Source organism: Marmota marmota, unplaced genomic scaffold (genome assembly GCF_001458135.2).
Source record: "Marmota marmota marmota unplaced genomic scaffold, marMar, whole genome shotgun sequence".
In the NCBI taxonomy this organism is placed as follows: Eukaryota; Metazoa; Chordata; class Mammalia; order Rodentia; family Sciuridae; genus Marmota; species Marmota marmota.
The window spans coordinates 26,703,742-26,728,909 of NW_026000142.1; the positions used below are offsets into that span (position 1 = coordinate 26,703,742).

The 25,168-nt window shown below is 38.5% G+C and overlaps 1 protein-coding gene and 1 long non-coding RNA gene across 5 annotated transcripts in view; one reads left to right on the forward strand and one right to left on the reverse strand.

Annotated features, from left to right (window-relative positions):
• Positions 1-25,168, forward strand: part of Slc26a5 (solute carrier family 26 member 5) — a 55,680-nt gene that overhangs the window by 22,665 nt on the left and 7,847 nt on the right. Inside the window, exons 5-18 of one of the 2 annotated variants that reach the window (XM_015488376.2) lie at positions 4,863-4,973; positions 6,209-6,375; positions 7,008-7,172; positions 9,758-9,910; positions 11,820-11,902; positions 16,259-16,406; positions 17,525-17,638; positions 18,641-18,718; positions 19,384-19,479; positions 19,654-19,760; positions 21,486-21,555; positions 23,177-23,269; positions 23,868-23,975; positions 24,707-24,907. In XM_015488376.2, the coding sequence (XP_015343862.1) occupies positions 4,863-4,973; positions 6,209-6,375; positions 7,008-7,172; positions 9,758-9,910; positions 11,820-11,902; positions 16,259-16,406; positions 17,525-17,638; positions 18,641-18,718; positions 19,384-19,479; positions 19,654-19,760; positions 21,486-21,555; positions 23,177-23,269; positions 23,868-23,975; positions 24,707-24,907 (1,694 nt within the window). Of the gene's footprint in view, positions 1-4,862; positions 4,974-6,208; positions 6,376-7,007; positions 7,173-9,757; positions 9,911-11,819; positions 11,903-16,258; positions 16,407-17,524; positions 17,639-18,640; positions 18,719-19,383; positions 19,480-19,653; positions 19,761-21,485; positions 21,556-23,176; positions 23,270-23,867; positions 23,976-24,706; positions 24,908-25,168 lie in introns of those variants that run through there. The other variant, XM_048786173.1, reaches the window with a different exon arrangement.
• LOC125611396 lies at positions 8,242-24,713 on the reverse strand. 3 transcript variants are annotated; one of them, XR_007341595.1, is made up of 4 exons: positions 24,421-24,713; positions 20,909-21,000; positions 9,960-19,337; positions 8,242-9,835 (listed from the first exon to the last, which is right to left on the reverse strand). It is a non-coding gene; the product is annotated as an uncharacterized LOC125611396 (long non-coding RNA). The 3 variants fall into 3 exon arrangements; XR_007341593.1 differs by having other exon boundaries at positions 8,246-9,835; positions 9,960-10,026; XR_007341594.1 differs by lacking the exon at positions 24,421-24,713 and having other exon boundaries at positions 8,247-9,835; positions 9,960-10,026; positions 20,909-21,961.

Below are 25,168 nucleotides of genomic sequence, written 5' to 3' on the forward strand. Positions count from 1 at the left end.
TCCTTTTTTTTTTTTTTTGGTACTTGGGATGAATTTGAGGGTACTTTATTACTGAGCTATCATCCCAGCTCTTGTATTTTTTTTTTTTTTTTTGAGACAAGGTCTTATTGAGTTCTTAGGGCACTGTTAAGTTGCTGAGACTGCCTCGAAGTGAGATCCTCCTGCCTCAGCTTCTCAGTTCACTGGGATTATAGGTGTACACCACTTTTCCTGGCCCCAAAATTAATTTCTAAGAAAAATGCTTCCTCTAACAATCAATTATTGAGTTTAAAATTTTTCAAGTGGTTGATTTGCCACATATATTAAATCTATTGAAATCTTAGAAAGGTAGAGGATAGTTTCCTATACCCATTTGGCACCATCACCCCCCAAGAATGCAAAAACGGACAGATTCAAAGGCAGGGGCCAGGGTAGGGTAAGGAGAAGATAAAACCTCAGCACCTGCAATGGCATACAGAAGTTTAGGATGTGCCTCCAGGAAACCTAATAAACTCATACTCAAAGAAATCCAAAGTATTTTGCCTATTTGGGTTTTCACAGTCATCTCACAAGCTCATTTTTAATCAATTGTCTTTCTTCATCTTGGACTAGGGTGATGGCTATAAAAATGGAAACAACTGGGGGCTGGGGCTGTAGCTCGGTGGCAGAGCACTTGCCTTGCACATGTGTGGCACTGGGTTCAATCCTCAGCGCCACATAAAAATAAACAAAATAAAGATATTATGTCCATATATAACTAAAAAAATATTTTTAAAAAATGGAAACAACTGGAAAACTGTGTGATATGTATTCTGTAAGTAAGATCAGTAAGACTAGCCGTTTAGTGAGAATGAGGGAGGAAGGATTGTCAAAGATAGTTTTAAGGTTTCCGGGCTATTGAGTTGGATGAGGGGATAATAAGGAAGAGGAATAGTCAAGATGACTCCCAGGTTTCTTTTACTGAGGGATGGAAGGATGGTTGCAGAATAATAAAAATCACAGGAATGGAATTGAAGGGTAAGTTTGAACTTGTGCATTTTAAGATACTTGTGAGATAGACAATTGGATATTTCAAGTTTATATTCAAATGTGACAAACTTAAAAAAAGAGGCATGCCTAGAGAATCTTTGACAGATTAAAGAGCATTTAAACCACAGCAAGAGACAAGGGCACCTAGGGAGAGAATGTGAAATGAAAAGAGAAGAGAACTAAGAACACATTCTGTCCAGCATTAAAGGCCAAATAGAGAAGGAGGACTCAGCAGAAGAGACTGAAAAGAAGAGTATCTGGATCAGAAAGGAAAACCAGGAGCATATGTAATATTTCAAAAAGAAGGAACCTATTTCAATACATGGAATGATCCAGCAGATGCTGCTAAGAGGTATAGATTATCTACAATCAATTTTCTATTGAAAAGCTATTTTTGCCCATCATAAATCAATGAAGACAGATAAATATGACAAACAAAATATTAAAAAGATAGAAATCTAAGATAAAGTAAATTTACTGTGATTGAAAAATGATTTAAATATCTGAAAGAATTTTTTGGTTAAGCATGGCAGATCGAATCACTGTTTTGTCTTCATTCAAAATTCTGCTAAAATATCAGTAAAGGAAGGAGAAGTGGTATGAACCAGCCTGGACAAAGAGAATGGGAGAAAGGATATAGTGGACCTGGTGGGGGTGGAAATATATATATANTATATATATATATATATATATATATATATATATATATATATATATATACAATTGAAAACTGAAGGGAGGAAGCTGAAATCTGAAATTTATTAACCTACCCCACAGAACCCTGGGAGTGTGGAGGCTCCAAATATTGTCAAAGCTGAGAGCCAGGCAGAAGGACAAGAGCAAGATAATTGGCTGAATGTCTGTGTTATAAATAGCACATAGGCACTCAGGTGCCCACCCTATGCCATGCAAGGAATGATAAGGTGATGACACCTAGAGCTGTCAGGAGGATTAAATGAAAGTCTGCATGTTCAGCTGTAAGCCAACAAAGGCTCTTCCCTCACCCTGCTCAGCTCTAAAGTGCCTACAAAAAAAGACATAGCCCATGGCAGATGGGGAACTCTCCCCAGAGGAAAAACAGAGTGACAGCTGGAGGACCCCCAATGAAGAGATTATCTTGCCACCCAGTTGCACAGCAATAAAACTCATTGGTAAAAAAAGCAAGCCAATATATATTAAGCTTCAAGAAAGACCAAACCATACACAGAGAAGGAATTTATCAGAAACAGAAATGATGGAGAGGATAAAATTAAGAAGTTTAAAACTATTGTATCTTTAAAGAAATATAAAAGCATGTTGAATCCATGAGACAAGGACAGGAGTCTATTTTAAAAAAAACATCAGATAATAAAAATGAGCTCATAGAAATTAAAAATATGATATCTAGAATAAAACATTTAATTGGAGAATAAAGAAAAGGAAATATCTTGGCAGTAGAGATAAAACACAAATAAATGAAACAAGTTTTTTAAAAAATAAATATCAGAGAATCAAGCCTAATGTTCTATCATGTCTAATAGGACTTATAGAAAGAAAGTAGGGTGAAATAAAAAGGGAAGAAATTATCAAAGAGCAATTCCAAAAATTGAAGTACATGAGTTTTCAGACAGAGAAATCATTAAGTACCCTGCAGACAAAAATGGAAAATAATTGAAAACAAGGCACATCACAGCAAAACATCTGAATACCAGGGATAAAAAGAAGAAAGCATCACTTTCTATAAAAGAGACGGAAACCCATGCAATTATGATATAAGTAATGTGAAACTGAAAGGTAGATAATAGAATAGAAAGTTAATAGTTTATATCTAAAATTGATAAACTGGGAAATAACAATATAAACATTTTACTTAAAACAAGGTTTGTCAAGCCTGTCCCTTTTACATATTGTGGGAACTATCTTGTGAATTTATAGGATGATTGATAGCATCGCTATCTAACCCTATATGGTAGCAGAATTCCTCATCATGATAAAACAGAATATCTCCAGAGTTTGCCATATGTTATTGATGGTGGTGATTGGGGGTGGGGGGCACCAAAAGCAATCTCCAATGAAAGCTGCTGATTTAGGAAAATGAAGAAAAATAGCAGAAAAACAGGATAGAGTTGGAAGTGTTTGCTAGCCTGAGCAACACCTAGAGGGAGAGTAGTTCTTTGTTGTTGTTGTTATTGTTGTTTTCTTCAAAACATAACAGTGCATTAAGTGATTTTTCTAGTTGCCCTAGAAATTCAGCTGAGCTCCCAAAGCTACAAAAAATGGTGTTTACTGCCTACCCATTGGAGGGATGCCAGACCATCTATGCAAAACTATGAGTGAATGACACCCAAACTCTTTTATTCTGCAACAGAATATATGAGGAGAAGAGGAGACTGATATAAGATGGGAATGAGAAATTTCTAAAGACCCTATATATTTTTCTTCCATCTAAAAGCAAGAAAGAAGGATGACAAGAGTGCTACTCAGAGCATTGGGCAATGTCCCCAGAGTTTGTGGAGACTGCTTTCTAATCCTACTTATCTAACTTCTCTAAAAAATAGTCTCTTTTTTAAAAGTCTGGAAATCAACCTACACATGGACATTTCTAGCAACTTTATTCATAATTGCCAAACCTTGGAAGTAACCAAGATGTAATCTCTTTTAGTAGACTAATAGGTAAATAAACTGGTACATCCAGATAATGGAATATTATTCACCACTAAAATGATATGAGCTGTCAAGCCACAAAAAGAATGGAGAAAGCTTAAATGTATTTCTAAGTGAAGGAAGTCAATCTGACATAGCTACATACAGTGTGATCCCAGCCACATGACATTCTGGAAGAGGCCAAAACCATGAAGACGGTAAAAAGATCAGTGGTGCCAGGGTTTTGTGAGGAAGGAGGGATAAATAGGCAGAGCACAGAAGATTTTTAGGTCAATGAAACCATTGTGCATTATACTACAGTGGTGGATACATGTCATTACATATTTGTATAGAATGTACAACACCAAGAGTGAACCCTAATATCAGCTTTGGGTATAACAATGCTTCAGTATAAGTTTGTCATTTGTCACAAGTGTACCTCTCTGATGGGGGATATTGGTGGTGGGGGAAGCTATGCCTGTGTAGGAATGGGGGAAATCTCTGAGCATTCCATTCAATTTGTTATGGATCTAAAGCTTCTCTAACAAATAAGTTCATTTTTTTTAAAGAAAAAAAGAGTCACAGGTAAAAGATGGTGTGAAGTCCCTGGGACAGCAGAATGAAGAGAGTGAGTCTTCTAGTAGATATGACCTGTACTGCTAAAGTTTCTGGGGGTCAAGGGCCAAGCTTTCCCATTGAAAAACGGGACCCTGGAGGGTAACCCAGCTTGGCTCCTTTCAAGGTGCTGCCCAAGAAGCCCACCCACAGGATGAGCAAGTGCCAGCAGAAAGAACCTGGATGACTATATCTTAGGGAGCCAGGGGATGAATCCAAGGGTCAGGTGGAGGGGCACCATATAGGCCAGGGAATGGAACAGTGGGTTCCCAATATCAAAGGGATCTCCACAAACCCACAATAATGGCCCAGTAGAAAAAGAGCTGACATTTGTGCACCAACACCAGACTACAACTGCACCCATCAAGTCAAATAAGATTCTTTTCCCTGCTCTTTTCTAATTTGTGAAAGAATAAAGCAGAAAACATCCACCTAATGGCAAAGCAGAGATGACAAGGAAAACTGTCTCAGCCCTGACTCCGTAGGTACAGGATTTCGTGCAGGATTGGGGTGGAAGGGTGGGCAGGTAAGACACATCAGCTTCCATTAAGATGCTCATCAGATATGGTCCCTTGTTTTCTAATGGTCTCCCATTTCTCTGGCTCTCAACCCCACAGGCTTAGCCTTCGCAATGCTGGCAGCTGTGCCTCCGGTGTTCGGCCTGTACTCTTCATTTTATCCTGTTATCATGTACTGTTTTCTTGGAACCTCCAGACATATATCCATAGGTAAAAGCTTACACTTGACATTCTACAACCTTTCTTTTTTGGATTTCCAAGCTTTGCAATATGCCAAGGAAATAGTGTCATAGAACATCCACTTTGTGGTAACTTTTGATTCTGAATATACAACAGGTGCTTTTAAAAATAGACTCCTCCCAAGATTTCTAGGATTAAAAAGTTTTCTTTTTATCTTGGGAAAATTTAAAAGGACAAGTTTCTTGTATAAAAGAGCAATTGTTGAAACCTGTGAAATAAGGTAAATGTTTTTTTTTCCTAATACAATTTGCTTGTGTCTGGTTTTCCTTCTTTATGTTAATAGTGGTATTTCGAGCTTGTAATGGCTATGCATGTATATCACTTTCATCATATTCTAGGCTCTGAGTTGTACATGTTTTCTCTTTAATGTATTTAAGATCAGATGTATATAAAGTTCATCAAAGTAGTGGTAGTCCTTAAGACCACCACAGTGTTTTAGATATCTATTATAGGGGTGAGAAATGCTCCCAAAATTTAGCAGGTTATATTCTGTTTTTAAAAATAAAAGTTTTAAAAATAAATTTAATACTTAAGAATAAATAAACAGAAAGCATGAAAAACAATGATTTTATTACCTCTCATAGTTCCTCTGCGTCAGGACCTGGGAAGAGGTTGTCTGGGTAATTCCTCTTCTCTCCCTTCTTCCTTCCTGTCTACTCCCTTTTGTCCCATCTCCTCTGTATAGTCCTAGGAGTTCTCCACGTGGGCTGGTTGGAGCTTTCTTACATGGTGACCCAGGCTCCAGCATAAGTTTGACAGCTCTCAGGGGGAACCAGCATCACCTTTTATCACCTAGCTTCCAAAGACACACAGTGTGATTGCTGCAGCATTCTATGGGTTACTAGTAAGTTATAAGGCCACCCAGCTTCAAGGGGAGAGCAACTAGATTCCACCTCTTGGCTGGGAATTGTCAAGGTACTGGAAGAGCCTGTGGGATGGGAGATATTGTTGTGGTCACATTTGGAAGCACAGTTTGCACACACACCAGGCACAGAGTGCTACAGCAGGTCAGGGCAGTCTTTGTCCAAGGATGACTAATTGACCTCACCTGTGTCTCTTGACATACTGGCAATAATCACATCAGATGCACTGGAGAGAGTTTTCATGTACCCCCTGAATAAGGATCATATGTGCTCATCACACCTGATACACTGAACAATTTCCTAAAGCCCCTGACAATGTTCATTCATGTTTCATCATTTCAGGTCCTTTTGCTGTTATTAGCTTGATGATTGGTGGTGTGGCTGTTCGATTAGTACCAGATGATATAGTCATTCCAGGAGGAGTAAATGCAACCAATGGTACAGAAGCCAGAGATGCCTTGAGAGTAAAAGTTGCCATGTCTGTGACCTTACTTTCAGGAATCATTCAGGTGAGACTAGAAAACGGGGAACTGGGCTCTGACTTGTTCATCTAGTATATGTTGAACCCTCTTGGCTACTTACTAGTAAGCAAAAGAAACCATGTAGTAGGGAAAATCTTACTAGGATAAACTTACTATGTGGTGGAATAATCTTACTATGGGGTGGGCAGGGCCAACCAGTAAAACTCGAGAACTCAGGGTTTATAGAGTTCAGACCCTATAAACTGCATGCCTTATTGACAACTAGGAGTGACGAGCAGGCTTCAGTTGGGGACTTTAGAAGTTCCAAAAGCAAGATAAATTTGAAACAGTAGGATTGGTTCATAAGGAGAAGAGGACATTCCTTATCTGCTTGGAAGGAATGACTGTGATGCCTGACTAAGCATGTCCCTAGTTCAGTAGACAGGGAAAGCACTGTGACCACTGCCCCTTGGGGCTCCAAGCCACTCCACATCTCCCATGGTTTTCTCTATAACCAGTGATTAATTTGTTAGCTACTGAACTGCTGCAGTTGCAAGTCTGTAATGACAGAAAGTGTTCCAGAAAGAATTTTTATGTTTCTGTTGATCATAATTTCCTAACCTATCATGTGATTTCTTTCTTTCTTTGTCTTTTAAAAAAATACAACAACAACAACATAGTTTTGCCTAGGTGTCTGTAGGTTTGGATTTGTGGCCATATACCTCACAGAGCCTCTGGTCCGGGGGTTTACCACTGCGGCAGCTGTGCATGTCTTCACGTCCATGTTAAAATACCTGTTTGGGGTTAAAACAAAGCGGTACAGTGGCATCTTTTCAGTGGTGTATGTAAGTAAGCAACTTCTGATTTGGTGGTACTGGTTTTCCTTCTTTATTTTTCTTCCTCAACTTTTATCTTCAAGGTTTCTTTTTCTTTTTTTAAATTTTTATTATTTTTTTATTTTCAAGGATTTCCATAAAAGGAAAAGGACTTAGACATTTTGAGGCTTTCTTTTTTTAAAAAATATTTTCAGTTGTCAATGGACCTTTATTTTTTTTAATTAGTTTATATGTGGTGCTAAGAATCGAACCCAGTGCCTCACACATGCTAGGAAAGCGGTCTACCACCGAGCCATAACCCCAGCCCTATTTTGAGGCTTTCTGAGAATAGTGCCACAAAGAGAACTAAACCCTAAAATCCAATTTTATTGATAGTGATCCTTTCTACATCACAGATAATTTTGTGTTAGGTCTTTATTTGGTGACTATATGATTACTCTAATTAGGTGAAGAGAGAGTTTTTTCTTAACCACAAATTTTGTTCTTTTTAGACTAACAAATAATTTAAAGACATAATGGGAAAACCTCTCTCTCAAAAATTGCTAACTCATGCAGCTAAAAAAAAAGAAGGATATAAAAGATTTAATGAACATAGTTAACCAGTTTAATATGATAAAATATGCATAGACTCTATACAATTCAGAGAAATCATTTGCAATTACATGGGGAGCAATGGTAATAACTGTCCATGTTGAAACTGATTATACAAAACTGATTACAAATTCTGAAACTTCAACATTTTTTCACAGAGTAAAATATAACTAGAAATCAATGACTAAATATAGTTTTTAAAGCCCGATGTATTTGAATGCCAATAATGACATTTCTAAATGACCCATGGATAAAGAGGAAACTAGGAAATTATTAGAACCAATTGACAGTAGAAGTCCTAGATATTAAACCTTAAGAGATGCTGCTACAGCCTTTGTAGGTTTCTCTGCCAGGCACTGAGATAAAACAGCCAAGCTGGGTGCGGTGGCGCATACCTATAATCCTAGTATCTCAGGAAACTGAAGCAGGAGAATCCAAAGTTCAAAGCCAGCCTCAGCATCGGCAAAGTGCTAAGCAACTCCGTGAGACCCTGTCCCAAATAAAATACAAAATAGGGCTGGGGATGTAGCTCAGTGGTCAAGTGCCCCTGAGTTCAATCTCTGGTACCCCCCCCCCAAAAAAAAAAACAGTGAACCAAGCAGATACAGCCCTTGTCCTTTGGAACTTACAGTCTAAGGGGAAGATAATTGGTAAATTGTGAATTGCTCAAATATGTAAGTAATTACAAATTATGTCAAGTACTACAAAGAAAAGGTGCATATTGTTCTAAAAGTTGAATAGGGAGACATAGGAAAGTCACTCTGAGGTTTAAATTTGAGTCCTTGACTGATTAGAATGGAACTATAAGAATATACCCTAAATAGTTAAACTGTTTTTCTGGTAATAGCTAGTAACATACTTCTTACTCTGAGACTTTTCAAAATGGCTTGTGAAAAAAGAAAATACAAAATCCAAGCATACCTGAGTTTGTTCTAGGCATTGATGGGAAAGGGTGCATGCCCTGGGCCTGGAGGGGGTCATTTTTGTTGGATTTAGTTGAGAACTGACCTATATTTGGAGTACTCAGACTGTAGCTGTGGGATATAAACCAGTGGCTTTCTTCTCTAACTCTCTTGGGCTCCTTTCCAAACTTCATGCCCTGTCTCATAGTCCACCTAACTTCTCTTTCATCTGCTAACAATAGTTTCTCCCTCTTTAAACTAAAAGCTTTTCTGTGTGTTTACCTTCAGAGTATTTTGCTGATATCAACCTTTAATTCTTTCCTAATGCTCACAGCTCAGCCTCAGGGTTATTTTTCTAAATTTATAATAATACATTGAGATAACAGCATATTACAAAACACTATAAGAAACTTGAATAAGAATTACAATTATGAAGTAGTATGACTAGGTCAAAATGCCAGCTAATTAGTGGATGCTACAAAGAAATTATAGCCAGAGGAAATTTTTTTTTTCCTGTGATGCTGGGGATCAAACCCAGGGTCTTGTACTTGCTAAGCACATTCTCTACTACTAAGCTACACTCCAGCTCTGAGAACTTTTAACTAGAAATGTCCAACAATAGGATAGCTAATCAGGAACTATTTTTTCTTTAACTTTTTTTTTTTTTTTTTTTTTTTAGTGCTGGGAATCGAACTAAAGAATGCTCAGCATATGCCCTACCACTAAGCTATATCCCTGGCCGTCCTTTCTTCCCTCCCTTTCCCCTTTCTTTCTGAGCTCATCTGAGACTTTTTTTTAATGGTAAAATATATATAATAAAATTTACCACTTTATTTTTTAAAGTATGCAGTTCAGTGACATCAGTGCATTTTTTACAGTATTGTGCAGTCATGACCAATACCCATTTCCAGAACCTTCTCATCATCCCAAACAGAAACTCCACATCCATTAGACAACACCTCCCTCCCCCTCCACCCAGCCTCAGGTGACTCCTCTACCTCTGTCTCTGTAAATCGCCTCTTCTAGGTAACTTGTATGTGTTGAGTCACTAAATACAGGGGCCGTTTCTTGGTGTAAACTCCAGTGTTCACTGTGTTACAGAGTACAGTTGCTGTGTTGCAGAATGTTAAAAACCTCAACGTGTGTTCCCTAGGCGTCGGGCTGATGGTTTTTGGTTTGCTGTTGGGTGGAAAGGAGTTTAATGAGAGATTTAAAGAGAAACTGCCAGCACCCATTCCTTTAGAGTTCTTTGCGGTAAGTCCACTTGAGGAGATGATCTATTCAACTTCTACAACCCATGTACCTGTTTCTGTGAGGGATTTTGAAGTGTATGAAAGAGGAGCAGAGAGAGTATATTTTTTCTCTTAGTTCTGTCAAAATAGATAACAAAAAGTAGAAAGAAAAAGCATTAAAACGTAAACATATATGACTTTTAAATATAGGTGAAGACCATAAATACAAATTTTAACTTTAATTATCTCTGAGTGATGGGAGTTTGGAGGATTTGTTTTCCTCAAATTGTTTGTGATCTAATTGTTTTTTAATGAGTATATATTGCTCTCATAATCAGAGAAAGATAAAGTTGTCTGCACTTTCAAAATAGTATAAAACAAAAGTTCCCAAACTTTCTTAGCTACCTGGCATGCCTGAGCCGAAGAAGCACCTCACAGTTCCATTTAAGAAGTAGTTAGATCCAAACACCTTAATACATATTTATGACTAGCAGACTTGTTAGCTTTTTGTAAAAACTATACACAAATTGGAATAAAAAATATGTTCTTGAATAACTACAGTTATTTATTCATGGATGTGTACACCTGTTGAGCACTGTACAAATCCTCAGACCCTGGAAACTGATTGGATAAAATCACCTTCATTTCCTGTTCACATGGATTTTTTTTTTAATCATAGCAACCACTGAACACCCAGCTTGCAAAGACAGTTTTACCAAAATGAACATACTATGAACAATGTTCAAACTATGAGCTTCCTTCAATTAGAAGTCTACACAGTGTCCAACAGATACAAAAAGATGTGTTATAAAATAGAATGAAAAGCTCAAAATAATGTTTTTATAATAAAAAAATATTTTACTTTTTGTTCAAAGGGGATCCTAAAGAGTCTATCCCCAAACTTTCCAATATGGCTTCTATTTTCTGTGCTCTGTGGATAGCTTTGATAAGAAGTTGAAAAGGCATGGATTAAGTTATGATTGAAAGACATTTCAATGACAGAATTTTGGCAAACCATTTTCCTGGAAAACAAAGGAGTCTCTAAAGGGTATCTGGGAAGTGGACAGAGCTAGTTAGTAACCCGGGCAGGAAAGGCAACCTTCATTGCTCACTCGGTAAATGGGGCTTTCCTGCCTTATTTCCCATACATAGGGGCTTAGAATCTCTTGCTGGACTCCCAAGTGGAAACAGGGACTTACATGTCCAGTCCCAGAGAGAGAGGGGGTTCTAAAATTGTAAGAGATAGTCTAATTCCTCCCCTCCTGGGTAACCCCTTCAGAAAGCAATATGAGCAGTAGTTACTGGAGATGGAAGCAAACTGCCGTCTCACTGTGTCTCACTAAGGGGTTGAGCAATATCCCTCAAGTAAATCTGGGGCCTGCCCATCCAGGGTGGCCTTCTATCCACCATCACCCTGGGGAGTGTGCACTGTGGCCCTGGAGAAGACAACTGTGGGGTGCTGCTGTCCTAGAAACAGAGTCAGCAGGAGGGTTCTAAATCCAAACATTCATTTCTTTCACTTCATACTGATATGCTGAGCCACCCTCACCACACACATCTTACTACCCTCCACTCATGAGAGCTTGGCCAGAGACTCCTTTTACCTGCCCCAAGGTAAGGTCCACCCCTGAGAAGCTTAATGTCCTCTTTCTGTTGCACTGAACTAGCCTGACACCTCAGCAGGGAATAGAACAAAGTGAGAAGAAAATCATTCCAGGCCTCAAGGAAACTTTAAAACCTGTTTGTGTTACATGATGTAGAGTCATTGAGAGAAGTTAGAATGGCTGGAAGCTAACAAAAACTTCTCATTTTAAAACTGACCATCAAAAGTGAGACTAGGTTAGACTTGGCTAAGAAATTATTTGAAGCTTATTTTTCTGACATTTGAACATTCATCCCTGAAGGTACATTTGTATTTGTGTCTGTCTTAGGTGGTAATGGGAACTGGCATCTCAGCTGGATTTAACTTGAAAGAATCATACAATGTGGATGTCGTTGGAACACTTCCTCTGGGGTAGGAAAATAGTTGACTTTGGTAACAGGGTGACTTGAATAATCAAATTTTTTCTAACCTCTGCTATAAAAGTACTATTGCAATGGAAAATAATCTTTTCCAGCATACCAAATAACTGAGGGTGCTAGGGGTTGGGAATGGGTGTGTGTATTAATAAAACATACCATCTTAACCATTTTTAAGTTGACAATTCAATAATGTTAAGTATATTCAAATCATTGTAAAACACATCTCAAGAGCTTTTCCATATTGCACATCTGAATTTCTCTTCTTGTTAAATGACTCCCTCCTTCTCCATCTCCCAGCTCCACCATCTTCATCTTTCTAGTTCAATGAAAAGGTCTAAAGGTACCTCATGTTAGTAGAATCATACAGTGTTTGTCTTTTTTTTTTCACTTGCATAATGTCCTCAGGGTTTATTCATGTTGTAGCACATAACAGTATTTTCTTCTTTCTTTAAGGCTTAGTAATATTCTACTGTATATATACTGTATTTGTTTCTCCAAGCATCCATCAGTGAACATTTATGTTGCTTCTACCACTTGGCTATTGTGAATAGTACTTGCTATGAACACTGGTAAAAATAAATATATATATTTGAGACCCTGTTTTCTATCCTTTTGGGTATAAACCCCAAAGTAGAATTACTGGATAATATGATAGTTTAATTTTTTATTTCTTGAGGAAATCACATACTGCTTTCCATAGCAATTGTACTATTTTACAATCCCACTAACCGTGGGAAATGGTTTTTCTTTTGTTTTCCTTAAGAGTTTTTAAAACATTTCCTTGAGTGACACAGGAATTAAGAGCAAAAGACCTTACTCATAGTGGGTCACTTATCCTTTTAACACCTCAGTGTCCCTGCCTTTCAATGGGGGCCTGGTAATCCCTGCTTCTCCTAGGGCAGCCATGAGAGGGCAGGAGACCATGCTCACAGCCAGTGTAGCCCTGGTCTGCACATTGCACATTCAAGACAGGCTAATTGGAAGTTCTGAGGTCCGCTATTACTGTGGGTTTTCTAGTTTCAAATCATATGCTGCTTGCTTCTGTGCTTCATCTATATTACCTACTCTACATTTTTAACATTGATTAATCTTTCTCTGTATCTGAAAGCAAGAATGACTACCACCTCTGCTCATCTTACTTCGACCCTCTCTGAATCTCTAGGTATATCCCTGTCTTTCTATCTCATGTACTATTTTGCTTTCTCTCAACACCCTCTTCTTTCTTCCTAACTAACAGAGTCAGACATTTGCCCAGATGTTGGACATTGAGGGAACTTCCCATTCCATCAGGCCTTGCCCTCCAGTCCTGAGTCTCCTGGGAAGCAGAGGGCGCTGAAGATGTTCTCTAAGCCAAAGCTCATCCCATAGTACAAGTGTTGAGGGGGGAAGATTGCACTCTACCTTTAAACTTCATGACAATATGGCAGTGAACATGTTTCTTATAATGATTCGGAGTAAAGCTATGGCACAGCAATAATACCCTGCTTTTCAACTTTGACTTATAATTTATAAAATACTTGTATATCTGCCATCTCAGTTGAGATTAAAGCAACTCTATTGACAATATACATTATTATCCCTATTTTACAGAAAAGTTCATTTATTCTTATTTATTGAGAATCTGTTTATTGAATGCCTATTGTATATCAGGAGCACAGCAATTAAAGAGAAAAACAGACACATCAGCAAAAAGTCCTTGCTCTCATGGAGTTTATATTCTAATGGAGATAGACAATTGATCAATAGGCAAATAATGCGAAACGCTTTGAAAACAAGAGAAGGCAAGTAAGCCATAGGAGGGACTGGGTTGAAGTTTTAAGTGTCAGGGATGTGATATTTGAGAGACATAAATGAGCTTTAGTGACTTGGGGAGTCCCAGCCTGGACCCAGAAATTGTCCTTCTTGATACCCAGATGTGTATGATCTTTCCATTACTTCACACCTGGGTCTCTAACACAGTAACTGATAAACACTGACCTTTGATTCAACTCAACAGATAACTCTCACTTACTAATTACAAATAATTTGATTAAATGCAAAATTTTTACACTTCAAATTTTCCTTGTAAAAATATACTGATTCATTAAAATTCACATGTCACCATAATTTCCAATTAATGTCTGCCTTTCCCTGTTATACTGTATCCAAATATATTGCTTTCATTTTATTTGTGAGAACTAAACTTGAAACACAAACAAACAAAAACATTTTACCATTCTGGAACTTGGCTTCCTAGAAACCTTGTCCTTCTGAAACTTTACCCCAAAGAGGCAGGTAACAAATACTCACCTACCTGCATGTCTACATACAGCCATACTGTTTCTCTTATCTGTGAGTCTTATTGCTACTTTATAACAAACCACTCCAACACAGTGTCTTAAAACAGCAATCATTAATTTGCTCATAATTCTTCAGTCTAGGATGGCTTCCATCAGGATTCTGGTCTCCCTTGGGTGCTCTCATACACCTGGAGGTATCTGAAGGGGTAACTCATGCTGAAGGATTCAAGAGGGCTTCATTCACATGTTTGTTGCCTCAGCTGGAGTGGCTGGAATAGCTGGGGGCTGACTGGCACCTTCTCTCCACATGGTGTCCCCAGCAGGGTAGCCAGACCTCTTTACATAGTGCTCAGGGCAACAACAAAGAAACATAGAGAATTTGCCAGGCCACTTTAGACATTCATAGGACATCACTTCCACCTACATTCTGTTGCTCAAAGCAAATCAGAAGGTCAACTTAGGTTCAGAAAGAGGGCAAATAGATTTCACATCTAGATGAGAGAAGCTGTCCGCATTTACCAGAATGAGAGGAATGGTTGGTGGCTGTGTTTGCAAGTAAACTGTTACCCTTATCTGTACATATTCCTAAGCTAAACACATTTTCGGGCCCAGAAAGTGGCAACTGACTACTAAGTTCCCAGTCATGGTAATGTACCTACTTGGGGTTTACTTTCCTGAACTCATTCCAAAATACATCCATTTCTTACATTTTTACTCCTCAGGTCCAACCCTGGTGTTAGGCCTTCCCTGTGAGTAAATTAATTTACTAATTTACTCAAACCCCCTGCATTTAATTTTCTGATCCATCTTGGGGAAATCACTTAGCATCTAAAAACATCCCTTTTTTAACCTATTAATTAGGCTGATAGTGGTAGCTCTCAAACAGGACTGTCGTGAGGATAAGTGAGATGGCTTATATCAAGTATATAGTGTGTGATCTAGCCTTAACAGATACTAGTTTCCTTTACCTTCCTCCCTTCCCTTTTTTACCCAAGAATTTGAAGTGTTCCTTCTGTCACTGTGCATAACATGGTGAGAGAAATAGAGAGGCAGGCTCTTCCTGGTTTTGTTGTACCTAGTAGAACTGTTCAGTCTTGGACAAGTTGCTTAATTAACCTCATTTTCCCACCTGTGTAAAATCGAGATTATAATGATGCCTTGTTCACAGGGCTATTGGGGAAAAAAAAAAAAAAGCACAGAACCTGACACAAAGGGAGCACTTAACAATAATAATTTTGTAATAATGATATTATTACATGAATAATAATTTTGTTTTGTAATAATGATATTATTGTGTCTCTATTAAGAGATTGTTATTTAGCAAAATGCCTTGATTTGAAGCAGGATGCCTTAGAAAATCCCTGTTGCCTTTTCCCCTATAACATTTTAGGGAATCTCTGTTTTGTTTCAAACGTCCCCAACTACACGAATGGACAAAAGTCAGGTTCCCCTTTGTGGAGGCAGGAATCACACTTTGGGCTCCTCCAGATTCCCAGGATTCGTAGGTGAGACTCAAGGAGTATAATTGGCCACTGCTCCTTTCCCATGTTAGAACCGAAGGGACAATGACATGCGAAGAGTTAACAGACTTTAAGAGTCCTTACCTTGTATAACAGTAAGAGAAGTGAATCATGTTACGACAGTAATTCTTCTCCAAGGTAGTCCTTGTCCCTCCAACATCCTCCCCACCCCAAGACTGGTTTAAATGTCTTGTGGCATCTGAGCACTTTGCTGACCCTCTCTTCTTCCTGTTTCTGTGTCTTATTTACACCTACCAACAGGGCGCCATGCCGTATGAGGTTACTCCTTTATAAATAAAACAGCATCTGATCTCTGCTGATAATCCATCCAGGTAGTATGCCTGCGCTGTATAGTTTGGGCTTGGAAAGAACCTCTCTCTGTCAAGGAGGGCCCTCATTTTTGCTAACCCAGAGCAAACAACTACCCAAACCTTGGTGACCTCATTGTAGACTCTGCCCCTCTCTAATGCTCCCCGCGAGTTGCGTGCTGTTTCCCAGTGGTTTCCTGGTGGTCAAAGCACTTGAGTTAAAATCAGCTTAACTTTTCAGGCTACTACCTCCAGCCAATCCAGACACCAGCCTCTTCCACCTCGTGTATGTGGATGCCATTGCCATAGCCATTGTTGGATTTTCAGTGACCATCTCAATGGCCAAGACCTTGGCAAATAAACATGGCTACCAGGTCGATGGCAATCAGGTAAAGATTGTTAGTTTCCTGCAGATATTTCATAGTGGTACATTCATTCATTACGCTCTGTCATGGAAGGCAAATGAACTAGATTTTTATCTTGGTAGAAAAACCTTTATTTTGTTAATGGATGTATTTGAAGCATGTATTGATTCAATGCTATGATTTCTTTTACTATTCATGAGCATTACATATCCAAACATTGAAGTAGAGAGCCCTCAGGGGTTCAGCTAGAAAGGTGACACGAAATTTGTGATTTTCCATACTCCAATTTATCCCTCTGCTTAAAGCCCACAGCCTGGGAATAAAACACATCTCCAGAACCATTTTTGCTCCACAGAAAGGTTTATATTTGTTCATTGAACTTTAGGCATATGATTAATCATCTGAACTCCATAGTATTCTCTCTGATGCCTTTTTTTTAAACATAGCTATTTATGAGGTAAGTAATCCAAACACCATGAACTATCTTGGCCTAACAGTGTCTTTTTTTAGCACCCTATATATTTCTAAGGGAAGACCAGTTGCCCACAGTCATATGAGATGCATTCATCAAACTAGAAATTGCCAGAGTAGCCCAAGAGCAGAACTCTCTGGTCCTGGGAAGACACTGGCATGTACTTGTTGATGAGAAATAGCCTAGGTATCAAAATGATGCCAGTAGTCATACATCAAGAACTTTCCCTTAACAAATGTATTTTCTCCTTTTTACTGTGATTTTCTTTTCTTTTCTCTTATAGTATTATTCATATATAGGGTGTATTAGGGTGAGGATCACAGAAATTATAATAACCAAAGTATTTTTATTCCATTGTAAAATATGCCACAATTCCTATTGTGAACTCAACAAATTATTTTATCTGAAGAAAGAATGAATGGGGCTGGGATTGTGGCTAAGTGGTAGAGCATTCCCCTAGCACGGGCGGGACCCAGGTTCAATCCTCAGCACCAAATAAAAATAAAGGAATTGTGTTGTATCCATCTACACCTAAAAAATAAATATTAAGAAAAAGAAAGAATGAAAAGACAGGCTGTACTTCTGAATGTTTATTAAATGAGCTAACAGGTTTCCCCCCAGCTGAAAAAAATGACCTTCTCCTTTGTGTTTTTGCTGCCATGTGGAAAAGGAACTCATTGCCCTGGGACTGTGCAATTCCATTGGCTCACTCTTCCAGACCTTTTCTATCTCGTGCTCCTTGTCTCGAAGCCTTGTTCAGGAGGGAACCGGAGGGAAGACACAGGTGGGTATACAACAGGCCTCTAAGAACTCATGTTTGGAGTGGAAATTAAATGTTGATCTCTTGATTAAATTCTGAACCCAAACAAAGCTACTCTGCCTGCAAATCCATGGTCCAGTGGGCTATGTAGTGAATCAGAGAAAGACAATGACTGGTTGAAGCAAATCACAAAAACTGAATCTATAAAAAAGAGGCATATTTTCCAGTTAAATTGGAAAGTTATATAGTGCTCCCTTTGCTACCAGTAAACCTCAAAGTTCAGACATGGAATGTTGTTATGAAAGCCTGAGACTGAGGCCAGGCATGGTAGCGCACTCTCCCAGCAGCTTGGGAGACTGACTCAGGAGGATCGTGAGTTCAAAGTCAGCCGCAGCAATGGCGAGGTGCTTTGCAACTCAGTGAGACCCTGTCTCTAAATAAAATACAAAAATAGGGCTGGGGATGTAGCTCAGTGGTCAAAGTGCCCCTAAATTTAATCTCCAGTACCAAAAGAAAAAAGAAAAAGAAGTCTGAGACTGAGTATGGGCAGGATGCCAGCACCATCCAAAAGAACTTTCTCCAGTAATGAAAATGTACAATATTTGCACCATCCATATGACAGCCCCTAGCAACTTGAAATATGAATAGTGGAACTGAGACCTGATTTTTAAATGTTTATTTGATTTTAGCTTAAAAAACTTATATAGTCACATGTATCTAGTGACTACTGTATTGGGTAGAACCACTTGTTTGGACTCTTCTGGCCCTGGTCAGTCTTAGGTTGGTACCAGATATCTTTCTTCCACTTCTTACAAGGGCTTTTAAGTCAGAATATTTAAAAGCCATAGGAAGAATCAAAACTTCAAAGAGGGAGCAGGATATGGTTATATAATGGTTTGGATGACTTATTGGAATGTAGATTTTCTTGATTTTCCCATAGTGATGTAAAAGAATTAGACCAACCCACCCTCTGCCTCTTACTCTAGTTTCCTAAAAGTCCCTTCCTGTGTCTTCTCTCATTTTCAGCTTGCAGGTTGTTTGGCCTCATTAATGATTCTGCTGGTCATATTAGCCACTGGATTCCTCTTTGAATCATTACCCCAGGTGTGTAGTGTGGACTTAATGTGAGGTATTTCCATGTGTATATATTTTACTATTTTATTTCTCTGTTTTTATGGCTGCCTTAGGGATTTTTACTATAATCCTAGCAGAAAGGAACGAGAAAGAGCCATGCCTAGGATCAAGATCCTGCTCCATAATCAAGTGTCACTGGGACCTTGAGAAAGCCATCTGAACTCCTCTTGGTCTCAGTTCCCTTATCTGCAAAGTGGGGTTTGAACTGGGTAATCTCCAAGGTTCCTGTGCTCTTTGACCTTCTATGACTTTATACTTTCATTAAAAATATGAGGTGACCTATACTTGTAAGAAATTTATTTGTTGATGTATTTAATCTAGGAGAGTTCAGAAACAACATAAAAAAAAAATCTTAGGAAGACCATGGATGAAATCCTTGAGTATCTTGTTTAATTCTGAACCTCTTGACCACCATGCAGGTTTGCTACTAGGATATAAACCTGGTTTCCCAAGTACATTCTAGTTAACTATGTGCCCAGTATCCAGGCATCCATGCCTCCAAAGGTATCATCAGCTCAACCTAGGAAGTCAGTGGGGAGAAGATGTGGGAAGGGCAGCAGGTAGACTGTGAAGACCCAGCAACAGGGCCCTGTGGACACAAGAAGAGAGGCATGGGTGGATGTGTTGTGTTTCAGGCTGTGCTGTCGGCCATTGTGATCGTCAACCTGAAGGGGATGTTTATGCAGTTCTCAGATCTCCCCTTTTTCTGGAGAACCAGCAAGATAGAGCTGGTAAGTAAAGGTGATAATTAGATTAATAGGTTACAGCAGCAACTATGTGAGAAAGATGTTAATCCAGTTAGTTATTTGCAGTACACACGTAGGCAAGATGAACAAAACTTGTGGGTGTTTAGTTCTTGGAATTTTTAATATGATTCTCCAAATAGCTTTCTGACTTCTATTTAGACCATCTGGCTCACCACGTTCGTGTCCTCCTTGTTCCTGGGATTGGACTATGGATTGATCACTGCTGTGATCATTGCTCTGCTGACTGTGATTTACAGAACCCAGAGGCAAGTGCCCAGACTAAAATGGGGGGTGAATGTGCTGGCTGAGATTCCCATGCTGACTTAAAGTACAGTCTGAATTTGAATGGGTGGAAGTGGGGTTAGCATGTTTGAGGTCCATCCATCACGAGCACAGGAAGGGAGGGAGGAATCCCATATAATAACACTGTTGCCCATTTTTATCTAAAAGAAGTTTTCCCTATTTTTATAAAAAAATATTAGTAGTACATATAGGAATCCTTCATCCCAGAACTTTGGTCATCATCATTGTTAAAAAAATCTAGGGAGATGAGGGCACAGCTCAGTGGTAGAGTGTTTGCTTAGTATGCACAAGACCCTGGTTTCACTTCCCAGCACCAAAAAATTTTTTAAAAAATCTGTCCTTTAACAAGCTAGTCTAGAAGTTGAGAGTATGTTGTTGTTGTTTTCTTTAATGAAATTGAATTTTATGGTTTCCTATAATTTTAAGATTGGGGAAGTTTTTTTTTAAGTGTTATAATTCTCTTTCTCCCTCTGATAATTAATTAAGTTTGAATGTGTGTGTTCTTTGTTGTTGGGTCTTGCTGGGTTTTTGTAGGGTGGAGTTTGGGACCAGCTCTTAGGATACATGGTGACTCAGCTAGTCTCAGTTCTGTAATTAGAGAATTCTTCCAGGAGATGGCTAGAGATGCACTGGCTTGTTCCAAACACTCACGTTTCCTTCAGAGCACACAGAGTCATGAGACAACCAAATTATTTTGATCATTCAGCAAATAACTCTGATGGCCTCTTCCATGCTAGTACTATGTGTGTTATATGTGAGGGTTTATTTCTGCCCCCAAAGAGCTTAAAGTTTAGTCTGTGTTATAAAATGTATTAAAATAACTATAATCTTCATTGAGTAGCTATTTGTTGAGGGTCTACTATGTTCCCAGGGACATAGTAGCCTTTCAGGATATTGCAATAAATAAGACATGGTCCTGCCCTTGAAAAAGGTTGTATTCTCCTAAGGATGACAGACTATAATATAAGTGATAATGTTAATGATGACAATGAAGTAATGGAGCACTGTGCAAATCAATGTTTTATGTCATTTCATCCTTACAACCCAATGACTATTAGTACTCTAATTTCATAGCCATAGACAGAGTCCTAGAGTGATTGGATTAACTTACCAAGATCACAGTATGTGGTGGGATCATGACTAAAATATGTATTTTTGTGAGTCCAGAAGCTGACTCTTAATCACCATTTTGTAATCTTTCTTCTGAAAATTAGAATGTACAGTTTTATGTGCTTCAGTAGATATAAGCAATGTATGGTGTGACAATAAACATAAGAGATGCCCAAATGAAATCCCAGAGGAGTTTATGGAAAGAGGCTTCTTTGCTCCTGGTTTCAGTAGGGATGTAGTCAGGACTTGGCCTTTGTTAGAAGCAGTAGGATTTAGACTTACAGTAATGGGGTGTCAGGGTACCCCAGGTGATCAGAAGTCCCATTCCTCCTCTGCCTCTTGAACTCCTCATCCTTTGATGCCCAGTTCTCCCCCCACCAGGGGACCTTGACTTCCCCCTGTATACCTGCAATATCACTTCAATGTGATGTCACTAGGAATGTGATACGTAAGGAGCCCTTTCACAAGGCACTATGTATGGATCATGTATTCCTGAATGCACTAGCAAATCAGGCTGTCATGTCTAAGTACACACTGCCCCTCGGCACAGTAGACTTTAACATGCTCTCCATCTCCAGTCCAAGCTACAAAGTCCTGGGACAGCTTCCTGACACTGATGTGTATATCGACATAGATGCATATGAGGAGGTAGGACCTTTTTTAAAAAATATTTTAAAAGATTATAAGAGTGTGATGTAACTGGCTAAGTGGTATATTTGCCCAAAACAAAAACCAGGGATGAAAGGGAGGGAGGCATCGTGGTCAAAGTGAAAATCACGAGCTTTAATTTACTGTCAGGATTCAGTTTTATAGTTTATACTGTGCATTAATGACTCAACTTCCTAACATTTATATTTCCTCATTTTTAATGAAGCTAAATATATATTGCTGGAATTAAAGTATATATATACAAAATACTGAAAGTGGGAGAATGGTATATAAATGTATGACTTTCTTTTATTTATTTATTTTCCTTTTACCAGGGATTGAACTCAGGGGCAGTTGACCACTGAGCCACATCCCCAGTCCTATTTTGTATTTTATTTAGAGACAGGGTCTCACTGAGTTGCAAAGTACCTCACCATTTCTGAGGCTGGCTTTGAACTCACAATCCTCCTGCCTCAGCCTCCAGAGCTGCTGGGATTATAGGAATGTGCCATTGCATCTAGCATGACTTTCTCTTGATAGATTTAAACTGATGTTACAATACTAATTTTAACTGTAAAATCTGGGGCTCTAAAATTCTTCCATTTCACTTTTAATGGGTAAAACTATGGTTTCGAGTTCCGTTTATTACAAAGGTTCTTTTCTTCAGTGCAACCTCAAAAACGTTTAAAAAAAATCTTTTAAAATTAGTTTTGTCTTCTGCTTGGGAAGAAATTCTCAGACTTACTTTATAGTATTAAGAAATGATCCTGGTGTTAGGGTTGCTATCTTTTTCCTCATTCCAGAAAATTATGTGGTGAATTGCTTGTTTCCAAACTGCATGTAGACTTCCTCCTTCTGCATCTAGGCTTTTCAGTAAAAAGGTCCCTCTGTGTTGCCTGTGTCCACACTGGCTCCTTCCTGCAGTCTGTGGGTCACACCAGTGCCAACCTCTGTTTGCTTTGTTAGCCTACTTCTCCCCATCTTGCTGCAGCTCCCCTCCTATCCACTTTCTTTTCTCTTTTTTTGAATGATTATCAGTTCCATCTTCTCCATCTTCTTTGTGTTTAATGGTAAAAATGAAACAAAGACAGATTGTTAGAGAAATGGGAATATGTACATTTTTAGAGACTTTCAAGATAGGTTTGGAAGCATGTGCCTGTGGTCTCAGATACTCAGGAGGCTGAGGCAGGGGCTCACTTGAGCCCAGGAGTTCAAGACTAGCCTGGGCAACATAGAGACTGGCTCAAAAAATTTTTTCTTCCATTTATTTATTGTTTTTTTAAATTGGTGCATTATAGTTATACATAAAAGAAAGAGAGGGAAAGGGAAGTACCAAGGATTGAAAGGGAGCAAATTATATGCATTTATGGATGTGTCAAAATGAACCCCACTATTATATATAACTATAATGCAATAATAAATATATTTTTAAAAAACTTTTTATCCTCAAGATTCTTCCTTACAAAGCCTGAGTAGATATAGTGACATCATTTTATCCCAACACACTAAGAGGGCCATTCCCAGCTTCTGTATTCATTTTTACATTGAAGGAGGCAGAAAATTGCAGTTTTGATTATGAAATATATCCAAGTGTTAAATTCACTAATATTTTATTTCTCAGGTGAAAGAAATTCCTGGAATTAAAATATTCCAAATAAATGCCCCCATTTACTATGCAAATAGTGACTTATATAGCAACGCATTAAAAAGAAAGGTGAGTCCCATGAGATTCAGAGTGATCCTTTCTGGGGAGGGGATGGGTGAATTGGCAGGAATGGGAGGGTCACTTAAATGTCTCAGTATACACTATTAGACTATTTTCCCCTTTACCTCCCCTCTCTTTTAAACTGTGGTAAAATATACATAAGATAAAATCTAAGTATTTTAAAGTGTACAATCCAGTGGGTGACATTAAATACTTTCTCATGTTGTACAACCATTACTACCATTCCTTCTCTCTTATCATATGCATGTGTTCCCTTTTTGAAAAACATTTAAGAAAAGAAAGTGAAAATAGAAGTCTTAGATTTCCTACTTTGGGGATCAGGTGAATTCCTTTGGTATGAGTGAAAATCAACCCTGCACTGGCCATCAACACACAAAGCTTCTAGTTATCTTGAATAAAGACTAAGAAAGGCTACTAATGTTTTCTTAGGGAGTAGCTCAGGACATCTGAGGGAAAAGTAGAATAAGAATTTGGGGTGGTCATCAAGCACAGAAATGGGTTAAATGGGGGAGATTGGAAGATGGATAATATGTGGTATGTCTCTGGGAGCCTAAAAGTGATTTCTATATGTTGCTCTTCTGTAAAGACTGGAGTGAACCCAGCAGTCATAATGGGAGCCAGGAGAAAGGCCATGAGGAAGTATGCTAAGGAAGTCGGAAATGCAAACATGGCCAACGCAATTATGGTCAAGGCGGTGAGTGTTCTTTTCCCATTTCTCTTGGTCCACAGTGACCTCCATCTTTACCTGTGGTTAACGTCTATACACAGCATAAAGTCACTAAAATAGAAAAACTTAGAAATAATCTAAGTATCTCACGTACTAAAAGTATGTAATAAGGTCAGTTTGAAGATATGTCTGTAATAAAGAGTGAAAATGTTGTTTTCAAGGTTAAAAATCACACAGTACCTTGGTAAATTTTGCCATTCATACTTTGTCACAGACTTATTCAGCTGATAGTAAAAAGCTCAAAGGCTTTTGCTATTCAGACTTATGGTAACTTGTGACCTGTCATGCTGAAGTTAATGGAACTACTTTAGAAGTGAGGGGAAAATGGAGAAGAGGACTAAGGAGTATAGATTTTAGTGAACCAATAAAAAAGAAGAGGGCTGGTGTTGTGGCTCAGTGGTAGAATACTCACCTAGCATTTGTGAGGCACTGGGTTTGATCCTCAGAACCACATGAAAAAATAAATAAACAAAATAAAGTTATTTTAAAAAGGAGAAAGAGATGAAAAGAAACTGAACTAACCCTAAGTATTATACACATATTCTTTTTGTCATATTTCAAGGCTGGAATGACAAATATTTTAGAAGGGATTTTATATAATCTGTGAGTTGAGAATTAAGGGCTTATTTTCCATTATAAATCTTTCTAACAACCAAAAATGTTCATATAATTCTGGGTTGGTTTCATTTTTGACATAGGATGCAGAAGTAGATGGAGAGGATGGAACTAAGCCTGAAGAAGAGGATGATGAAGTCAAATATCCCCCGATAGTCATCAAAAACACATTTCCTGAAGAACTGCAGAGGTTTATGCCCCCAGGGGATAATATTCACACCATCATCCTGGATTTTACTCAAGTCAATTTTATCGATTCTGTGGGAGTGAAAACCCTGGCGGGGGTGAGCATCACCTTAACCAAGTAATTTCTCCATGTCCAGGGTCTCCATCAGTCACATCAGAAAATAGATGAGAGTCCTTTCAGCTCTTAAAACTCTTAAAATTTGTTGTTGTTGTTTTTTTTTCAACTGATTATGGAAAGTAAATTAAACATACAAAAGTAAAAGCTGGGCATGGTGGCACAAGCCTGTGATCCCAGCAGTTCAGGAGGCTGAGTCAGGAGGATCATAAGTTCAAAGCCAGCCTCGGCAACAGGTACTATG